The sequence below is a fragment of the Ostrea edulis genome, chromosome 1, assembly GCF_947568905.1.
Source record: "Ostrea edulis chromosome 1, xbOstEdul1.1, whole genome shotgun sequence".
NCBI classification, from domain to species: Eukaryota; Metazoa; Mollusca; class Bivalvia; order Ostreida; family Ostreidae; genus Ostrea; species Ostrea edulis.
The window spans coordinates 35,100,835-35,112,162 of NC_079164.1; the positions used below are offsets into that span (position 1 = coordinate 35,100,835).

The 11,328-nt window shown below is 36.9% G+C and overlaps 1 protein-coding gene across 2 annotated transcripts in view; it reads right to left on the reverse strand.

The window, feature by feature from the left end:
- Nucleotides 1–8,765: 8,765 nt before the first annotated feature.
- LOC125658412 (snaclec agglucetin subunit alpha-1-like) overlaps nt 8,766–11,328 on the reverse strand; it is a 3,968-nt gene continuing 1,405 nt past the window's right edge. For both annotated transcript variants that reach the window (XR_007363737.2, XM_048889678.2), the window contains exon 3: nt 8,766–9,144. Coding sequence is in view for 1 of the 2 variants with exons in the window: in XM_048889678.2 (XP_048745635.1) it covers nt 8,927–9,144 (218 nt within the window). In the remaining variant the exon portion in view is untranslated. The remainder of the gene's footprint in view (nt 9,145–11,328) is intronic.

Genomic DNA, 11,328 nt, shown 5'->3' on the forward strand with positions numbered 1-11,328 from the left:
TACAATTGGAAGAAAACAAACAGGGCAAAGAGAGGAAACTTGACATTTAGATTGAAGTCAAAAATTCAAAATTTCTATGAAAGAGATGATAACAGCAGGGCAACCGCCGGTATTAAGGAGACAATAATAAGAGGAAAAATAAAAAAGCAAAATAGAACATTGACGAACACAATTGAGAAATTGTTTGAAAAATTTTGCTTTGAAAACACAAACACACAGGTTAGCTACACAACATTTTGTAGATTAAAGCTTTTTTGGGTTGTCATTCCAAAGGAGAATGACGGGAGACTTGTGCATGTAAGCAGCATGAAAATCTACAGTTTTCGGCTTTGTACAAAAAAGAAATCATCAAAACAAAAGATCTTCACACATTGGTCAATATGTTTTCCTGTGACATCAAAAGCATTGCCTGTATGTATGGTAAGTGTCCTGAATGCAGAGAAATCATTTCTACATCCAAGGTAGACAAACATGAAGAAGTTACATGGGCTCTATGGCAGACTCGAAGAGAGAAACGGATTGTAAAGAAAATGGAAAAACGGTAAAAACAAAAGAAATTGGTGACATCGGGACACTGATTGACAGATTCACATAAGAGATGACAAAGTTTATTTCTTTAACATTGAAAATCAGCTGAAGCAATTTAGGTGAAAGAAAACATGAAGGAAAATGAAGCGTTAATACATGTAGGTATTGCTGAGAATTATGAGTGTAAAATGTCACGAGAAATTCAGAGTATGCACTTTGGAGCATCCCCAAAAAAACCAAATTACCCTTCACACAGGTGTTGTTTACGCAAGACATTCATCAGAAACATTTTGCGCAGTGTCTTACTCACTGGAACATGGACCACAAGCAGTTTGGTCATATATCAGGCCAGCTCTGGAAAAACTTTTGCAGGAGAAGAAAGGGATAGACACTCTACACTTTTACAGTGATGGGGCAACAGCTCAATACAAACAGAAAGGAAACTTTAATCTCCTTTCGAAGGAAATGTCAGACAGAAGTATTTGTAAAGCAACATGGAATTTCCATGAAAGTGGCCATGGAAAGGGTGTTCAGGATAGTGTGGGAGATTCCTTAAAAGAAACAGGAAATACTCGAGTGTTGCACGGTCAAGATATTATCGATGCTGCCTCTTTCGTTTCTAGTATACAAGAGCAGGATACATCTGTCTACCTGTATGAGCCTACAAAGGATAGAATCCCATCAATCCCATATGAGCAGAAGCTTAAAAACCTATTCCTGGAACATATAAAGTTCACCAGATCAAGACTCAGAATATTGGAGAAGTATGGTTCAGAGATGTCAGTTGTTTCTGTGAATAGGGGAAGATTCATGCAGACCATGAGTGGAAATTTGCTAAAGTTGCTGAGAAAATAGTAACAAAATCTGTTTAAAATATAAAACCTAAGAAGAGAAAGATGGAGAACAATACAAGCAAAATCGTCAAAGAAAAGGTTGCGAAAACAGATAAGGGTGAAAAATCAGACAAAAGAGCTGAGGAGGTTAGCCTAAACGTATCACCAGATAAAGTAAGAATTGCGAGAAGGGACTTGTTTTTGTTGTTGTTGTTTTTGAGAGAGAAATCTTCGGGAATTAGGGAGATGTTCTTCCTTCGAACAGTTGACAACAAACTGTAAAGAACTGCATCAAGTTTGTCAAACGTTTACCTTAGATTATAAGTATGAAGCATCAATCATGAACACAGGGCTTCCGGTAGATGAACACGCACTAGATATTTACCCAAATGATACTCCACAAAATAGTGTGCTATATCCCGTCGAGGTAAATGCCGACGGAAACTGTCTCCCATATACAGGCAGTATTCACGGATTTGGTACCCAGAGTTGTGGAGATGAAATGAGTCAGAATCATTGTTGAAGCTACATTAAATAAAAGTTTGTATCTCTCACAAGACTTTCTCGAATAAGGATTATAGAAAAAAACAAAAACACCTAGCTCGGACTTATGCTATTTATTCTGATGAATACGCAAATTCAAATAAACTGAGTGAAGAGGTCGAAAACATTTACAAGAGAGAAGTCATGAAAATCGCAAAGGATGCTTTCTATATGGGTATCTGACAGATATCTTCCCTTGCTAGTTTTCTTGGTCGTGAAATCTTCTCCATTTACCCATGTAGAGGAAATATGAATGTATGGAGAGATCTACATCGGTTGATTGAACCAAGGTAAAGAAATCAATATACAGGAGCTACATTATGTGGAGTTCCACTAGAAATGACATGCCAAATGATCATTGGGTGCCAAATCACTTTGTGGCTGTCCTTCCAATTGAAAATAATAACCCAGGAAATGTTGCAATGCAACGAGAAAAACTCAAAGAAATGAGAAAAGTGGAGAATGAAGCTGGATATCTGGAAAAAAGACACATAAGTCAACACCAAATTGCAATCAAGTACAAACGTCACATTTGAAGAAGTAGAAGTGATGCAATGGGGCAATAAAGCATGAAGATGATCCACTTATAAATGACAGTGGAAAAAACTGATGCACAGACAGAAAGAAATGATGGGCAAAAGCAAAACACAAGCATAGAAAGCAAAATCATGACGTCAGTTGAATGTGGACCGCCGAATGACGGTATGTTGGCCGATGGACAGTTTCCATTATCCTGAAAACGATGACGAAAAGACAAAATTCAATGAGAAGATGGAATCTGAAACTCGTGGATGTGAAATACCTCCCTCTGCTGAAGGTTTAGACCGTTATGTTCTTGTTAGATATGAGGAAAAGTCATATCCGGGTATTGTGGTCGATGTAGATGAATCCGAATTCTACGTACAGTGCATGAATTGTGTTGGCAGAAGTCCTGAGACTTGTTGGTTCTATTGGCCAACAAGAGTACCGCAAACGGTACATAATACGCCCGTGAAATGCTTACATAGGGTGTTTTTCTTGTGCTATAATTTGTATAACATTGCTTCAGGTAGTATCAGCCATCATGAGGCTGTGACAAACTTTCATATGAACAAAGGATCTTAGCTTAAAAATTGAGATTTCCTCAAAATGGACCAAGTTCAACAACCTGCAATTTTTTCAAAAATGGAAGAAAATCAAAATCCTTCACCAGATGCACATCTTCAGTACCTATACAAACACTCCACAAAATAAGAAGGTCCTCACTTGTAAACTGTGGAAGGAGTTGGGCAGACAAATTATGTACCCTTCATAGAATATTAATTTCCATATAGACTAAGTTCAACAACCTGTAATTTTCTCAAAAATTGTAAAAAATCAAAATCCACCCCACATGCACATCTTCAATACCCATACAAACACTCCTCAAAATAAGAAGGCTCTCACTTGAAAACTGTGGGAGGAGTAGGGCGGACAAATTATGTACCCTCCATATAATAATTATTTCCAAATAAAGGGGCAAAACTCCTGGAAAAAAGGTCAAAATGAATCAAAATTGCAGTATGATCCAGAGTGACCCACAAAGAAGCCACACAGCAAGTTTCAGCATGATATGTGAAAGGGAAATGAAATTATAAAGAGAAAACCCCGAACGGACGGACAGACGGACGGACGTAGACATCGCTGTAAAGACGGGCGTATAAATACTGTCAAAGATATCTGTAGGTACGAAATGGAAATTGTGTTGGCTGTCATTCCAGAACCAGAATTTAAAAATTGGAAATATTTTGTCCAGACTGATTTGTGGAATTACGCTGCACAGAAATGTAGCAATCAGAATTCTTAACTGAAATTGTTTTTGTTGTCTTTGAAAACTTTGGAAAACGTCCAAACTGACAATTTTTATGTTTGATACATGTAATTGTATAATCATTGTTAATTTCTCAACCCTTAATTTTTAAGGGGGGGGGGGTCATGTTTTGTCATGGTTCTTTATATTTAATTGTCCATCCTGTTACCAACATGTCCTTACTGTGTACTTGATTTCAAAGGTCGTAAAATACCTTTGGAAATGATCAAATTTATTAATTCACACTACGTAACTGTATAACAGATTGTTTGTTTTACTGTGAATTTACAGTAAGTGTGAACGACTCAGCTTCTCAAGTTCATTCGAGCTCTCGGATAGTTGATTTCAAAACAAATCTGTCAATGATGACGCATCAAAGAAAGAACAATCACTGCGATTGGACCAATATTTATAGGGGCGGGAATAAAAATAATTTTAGATGGGCACACGTGTCTTTACACTAGCGTGTCATTACATAATCTTTTAGCACGATGGAAAAGACTCTGCGAAAAGGGAAAACGAAATTTGATTTTAAAATTACATGCCGAGGGTTTACTTTATGGTAAAATCAGTAAGAAATTAGGCCACGTAATAAAATTGTCAATCATGGGAACTCTTGCACCGAAAATGTCACACCGGATGTACTTTTGTTTATCGAGAATGAAATTAAAAAGAAATCAAGTGTATATTAATAGAGAAATCAGACAAAATTTATTAAGAAGAAATATTTGTACCCCTGACAATGTACCATTGGTGTCTTTAATTTGTAGAGCTGCGAGAAATTTTTTGGGAAATGACTTTCAAGAAACTGCAAAGAAAATCCAAGAGAAGCATATTTCGTCTGAACACAGGGACTCGTCATGAAATAGTTGTCTTTTTAAAATTTGACATCGTCAATTCTATATTTACAAATAAATGTAAATATAGAATAGAGAGGGTCAATTCGTGACGAGCCCCTGTGGTCAGAGAGAGAGAGAGCGAGAGAGAGAGAGAGAGAGAGAGATAAATAGATATTGACGAAGCGAGTGTCGCGTTCGTACAACGGGTAATCGCAATCACGGACATGCAGTTACGGGTGGACCAGTGATATAGGTTCAAAGGTACGCCAGTAACGCAATATTAACAATCAACCTTTGCTGTGGTTTATCATGACGTTATAGAAGGCACGTCTAATGCTGACGAAATGCTGAATTTCTTTAATAATATGTTACATGTACAGGAGAGGGATGGTTTGGGGAATTTAGTTTTTGCTAGAATTCACAGAACTTGCCGTTGTTCATTCAATTAACAGTCTCTAGCGATGGTTACTTCCGAATTTCTTACGAAAATGTGGGTATATATAACAGTAAAAGACATCAAAGCATCCAATGCCATGTGTTGAAAATAAATGTTATAAATTCTCGAAGTAGAATATCTATTGATCTTATTACTTAATCTGACAAATTATTTTAGGGGCGAGATCAAAACTGAGTTTGCATAGTTCTCACCAAGACACCCCCCCCCCCCCCTCAATACAAAACTAAATATGAAGTATGTTGAAACTAATCGATTAACAAGTAAAACAAATGAAAGTGTACATTGAAACTATCAAACGTTTATTAAAATATATTATTATGTGGTTTTAAAGTCAGTTGTCTTTTTCCCCACTAACGTGTAATCGATGTCGGATGACAGAAACTTACGAGTTTTTACCCCCTCTTCCCCCTAACTATTTGAATTTAGAAATTTTTCGGACATCGATCTTTTCCAATGCTTTGCAAGATTTCGAAAATATCCTCTGAGAGATTTATTTTAAAATAACGATAGAAACTGCGAATGTGAAAGAGACAACAAAACAAAAGCATTGTTCTTTAACGGACAAAATCGCCTATAGAAACATGTACTGAAAATTCTGATCACTTAAAACTGACAAGTATCTACAGGAATTTAAGGGAGTAGCCTTTCAATTTTTATTGCTATCCTGCCTTTTCTTTACATATCGGAGCTCGCCTTTTTCACCCTGTATTCCCCCTCCCATACCTATTGATACTGCGGTGGATTATAAGTATGGCACGGTTATTCCTGTTTTAAAGATAAAATTTATAAGGTATCTGATAAAAGTTATATCTTCTTAAGTTTAAGAGATATCTTGTATCTTTTATAAGACATCTTATATTTTTTTCTTTATAAGATACCCCATCACTTTTATACATGTAGATATCTAGTATATATAAGATAAACTTTACAAGACATTTTATTAACGTAATCTCAAATCTCCGTTGTCAAATCAAAACAGATATTGAATCTCACGCTACGTACGGTGCAACTTACACTGAAATCAAATAGTGAAACTTACACTTGTTAAGCACGAGATAATATAATGCCAAATACTTGGGAACGCCTACCTATAATTTAACCGACCACTCAAAAGCGCTCTTTAAAATCACTCGGGGACTTTCCAATGAACTATCTTGAGCACGTCATGTACTTGCCGATATGTCTCGTTCACACTTACTGTAAATTCAAAGTAACACTTCGTCTTCAGAAAAACGCTCTATCTCATGTTTTGTCTAGATTTTTGATATGATTGTCCATCCTGTTACTTTCTTGTCCTTACTGTTACTTCCAAGTCCCTCTTGTTACAAGTACAATTTTATGATTAAATTTGATTTGAGAAGGCACTTGTTAAATCAAGTTGATGCAAATGTTTATTTGCACTGCCAGAACAATAAGTAAGTGAATCTTTCTATGTTTTTATATGGTTCCTTGACACTTTCATTAATCAGAAGCCCAAGATTTGATTTTATCGCAGCATGAGATATTTCATCATTATGTAAAACATTTTTTTGGTAAAAAGAATCACAATTTTTCTGATATGTAGCGATAATTATTCATTTCCTTGATAGAATGTGAAAATTTTTCTAAAGAAGTTTTTAAAATTACACTTCTACAGCTCTTTTAAGGAAAGTAACAGGATGGACATAATTTAGTCGAGTGACGTACGTTAAAGTACAATGTTCACTTTAAAAGTAACGTTTTCTTTTCTGCATATTGTTCAATTTTTGTAGTTTAATGTTGTATGGTTGAAATAAAGTTGAAATAAATTATGTTCATTTACTTTCATTATCCAGAAATGTGTCATTTGAAAATTAAGACATTTTTTGATATTGTTCCATATATATATATATATATATATATATATATATATATATATATATACTAGCGGAAAAAAGAAACTGTGCATTATAAAATTTAGTATAATTTTTCTATATTTATCGTTTATATTTATAAAATCTAAACAATCGATAAAGGTTATGTTTTTTAACAATATCGGATAGTATCCGACTCAGATGCACGACTTTTTCATGGTTAGTGAACACAGGTTGTTTATTGAAGTGTTCGTACGCACGAGTTTTACTGGTCAATACTGTTTGGAGTAAGAAGTGTAAAAGGTTTATTTGGACACTATTCGTTAAGGAAAGTACTTTAGTTTTAACAAAATGTACCCTTCAAGCTGTAATGGCACAAAATATCGTAGCAAGACACTTTGGAGTTCATCGGAACACCATCCAGTCATTGTGGAGACGTTTCCAACAATCTGGTAACACTCGGGATCGACCACGTTCTGGGCGTCCTCGTGTGACGTCGCGTCGACAGGACAACCACATTAGAATTGTGCACCTGAGAAATCGTTTCCAGACAGCATGTTTGACTGCTCATAGCATTCCTAGACTTCGACCAATCAGTCCAAGAACTGTGCGTAATCGTCTGCGCGAGTACAACATCAGACCAAGACGTCCAGCGGTGCGCCCAATATTGCTTCAACGTCCTCGTATCGCTTGACTAGAGTGGTGCAGAAGACATCTGCGATTCAGAATACAGGACTGGGCCAATTTTCTGTTCACTGATGAATCCAGATTTCATTTGGATAGGAGTGACGGCCGTTGTAGAGTGCATCGTCGCGTTCGGGAGCTGTACCAGGACGCTTGTGTTGTGCAACGTCGACAATTCGGTGGAGGTAGCGTTATGGTGTGGGGTGGAATAACAGCACGTGGAAGGACCCCTCTATAAATTATCAATGGAAATCTCACCGCGGCATACGCTATCGAGACGAAATTATTCAGCGTCATATGATACCTTTCATACAAAGACAGCAAAATCACATCACTATGCAGCAACACAACTCAAGGCCACATGTTGCACGTGTAGTCAGGGACTTTTTTTTAACAGAATGTCGATGTCTTGCCTTGGCCAGCTGTTTCCCCCGATTTATCGCCGATCGAGCACGTCTGGGATGAAATGGAACGACTTCTACGCTGTTTACCAAATCAGCCAGTTACATTGGCTGATTTAGGCCAGGCTTTAACCAACATCCCTCGAGCATTTCTGAACACTTTACGCATCAATGACGCGTCGTTGTCAAGCATGCGTGAATGCAAATGGTGGTCACACGCGTTATTAACTTTGTTAATTCAAGTTCGAATACCAGTGTCTTTCGAGTGTGCTGAAATTGACGTTATTTGACATTAACATTAATGGATTATGAAATGTTGTAACGAATACATTTGTTAACAGTATTACAACAAATAAATTTTGTTCATTGTTAGTTCTTATTATTTTTTCATATATTAAATAATGCAGTTTCTTTTTTCCGCTAATATATATATATCAGGAACTATATGAACTCTTTTGTAACAGAACGGGTCTGGACTAAATAAGCACTCATTTTCTAACGAGTGACAATTTCCTAAGGAGCACTCACTTTCTAACGAGTGACAAGTTTCTACGGAGTGACACGAGTTCTCACCAACTTTACAAACATGAAAAGCGTAGAAATTCACGAGTTCTCACCAATTTTACAAACATGAAAAGTGTAGAAAACTTGCACGACCGACAGATTGATTACTTCAGTGTGTTGCGAAGTTCTTGAAACCTAGTAGTTTGGTGGTAAATCTACATAATTCGAACACCTCAGTATTTACGGTAGTTAAAAAGACGATGACAGTCTCCATTTGTACATAAACATGAAAGAATTAGGCATGAAGAGTTATAGATGTATGCGCTGTACATTTGTCTTCATGAAACATAATATTAGGTTTTCAACAATTTATGAAAACAGCAAAAGATACAAGTTATCTACGTAATTGATTAATGTTCTAGGACATTGAATATCATTAAAATTTCATTATATTGTAGCATTTATATTTTCTGAATGTCATGGTGTTTCCACAGCCTCTATTCCACACATAAACGGAAGTGACCTGCCGCAGTTCTGAACAGTCATCGTTTGAGACATGCAGTTTAAGGCTAGACATCCGCTGCCCTTAAAACTGCTTAGTCCAGTCACAGATTTGGCTGAAATATTCCCCAGACTCGTGTTAATCGTATGTATGTTCGTCCATTCACCTCCAACCCATACTGCTTCGTCCTTCGCTGATAAAAATGAGAACTACCATGTGACAATTGATCCTTGATATTCGATGTAGATAATTCTAAACAACAAGATATATATCGCACAGCGTTTTGTTATTGTTTGACTGTTGTACAATTTGTAAGATTGTATATTCACTATGTACATATAGAATGTAGATTGGGTTTTAATTTGGTATTCATTAGTTGTATCGCCATAATAGACCAAAATTGGCATCGAGCCCCTCAACCCAACCCAACCCAACCCCAAAATATGCTACATTGTATACGATAAGAAAACGTTGATGAAATATAAATAGACCACATTATGGTTCTTATGGGTTTTTTTAAAAATTTTCACATATATTGTAAAAAATGATACTAGATACAACATAAATAGACACATCATTACCAAGAGGTCATTATATAGCCCCAACTGATTCCAGAGACCAATGGTTAAATTCAAAAGTGCAAAGGTAACCCATTTCAAAAACATAACATTTTGATTGATTGGTTGTGTATTGTTTAACGTATCTCTCGAGAATTTTTCACTTATATGGAGACGTCACCAAGACCGATCAAGGGCTTCAAATTTAGGCCTTTGCTCGGCGCTTACGGCCATTGAGCAGTGAGGGATATTTAGCGTGCCACACCTACTGTGACACGGGGCGATTTTAAGGTCATCTCCGAGGACCCGTGACATTCACACCTGATGCCGAGCGTTTGGCGATGGAACTGTCACTACTTGTTTTAACGACTTAGGTCTGTCGCGGCCGGGATTCGAACCCCGGCCTTCCGTATGCAGGGCGAGTGCTCTAACCTCTAGACCACCGCGAGAATATTTCACTCATATTGAAATGTCGCCAGCTGTAGGTGAAGTACCACAAATTTAGACTTGCGCCGTATTATTGAGAGTTCTGTAACATGCCAACGTCTGCCGCGACATGGGACCCCCATTTGTAGGTCATATTCAAAAGACCCGTGATTCTCATCTCTAAATGCCAAGCGTTTGCCGAAGAAAAAAACCAAAACCTATATTTACGTCTTAAATGACGCGGCCATGGAACGAGCGGGGCTCGAACTCTTGACTTCCCAGTTACGAAACGAACGCTCAACTACTGAGCTATCGTGACCGGTAAATAAGTGTGTTAAACAGCTAGCCATCTGGTGTGTGTTTACGTATACTGCATTTTCAATCAATAAAGTTTTTTGGAGTTGAGCAATATATCTTACATGTATCATCATATAGCTAATAACTTGTTAGTAGTAAATGTTCTAAATTCTAAAGAATTACAGTGTCATATATCCGGATTTTCAGTGAACGTAAACTTTTCGCGAAATAACAGGACCCGCATTGAAACGTCCTCGATATTGCACTTAAACTGTGAACAAAGATGGCGGATCAGATATCATTCCGTAAGATTTGGCCATTTTCAATACCGTATCTATTAAAAATTGATTAACTTTTTTTCATGTATTATTTGAAATATTTGACTGACGTTTATTGATGCCATTGGAAGAATGCTGAAAACATGCATACCTATATGAAATATAATACATTCCCAACAGTACCAATATGGCTTCAGTTTCTAAACTTGACAAGAAAGATAGAATTTAACAATAAAAATCATATGAATATTTTGTAGCTATGCTTAATTCTTATTTCGGTGAAATAATTTGCAAGTCAAGATACAGTGTAATCTATTTTCATTTCTGCACCACGATATTCGAATGTTGGTATTTGTCTATCGTTGCGGAAAAAGAAATAAACGCACATGAATAAACAGTGATTTTATTTTTTATAAAACTGATTGATTGGAATAATAGCAGACATAAAAATTTGAAATCGTCCAAAAACAAATACAGTTAATACGGTGATGTTTCGGTATTTATGGCCGTTTCGAGATATCTCCCATTTCCCAATAGGTAAGTGATATCAATATATACATTTATACCAAAACGGATCCTCAAGTCCCGTGGGGATCCGGATTAGAATAGGTCCTCAGTACCCTTTGCTTGTCGTAAGAGGCAACTAAATGGGGCAGTCCTTCGGATGAGACCGCAAAGACCGAGGTCCTTTGTCACAGCAGGTGTGGAACGATATAGATCCCTCCCTGCTCAATGGCCATAAGCGCCGAGCATAGGCCTAAATTTTGTAGCCCTTCAGCAGCTGTGGTGACGTCTCCATACGAGAGAAAGATTCTCGAG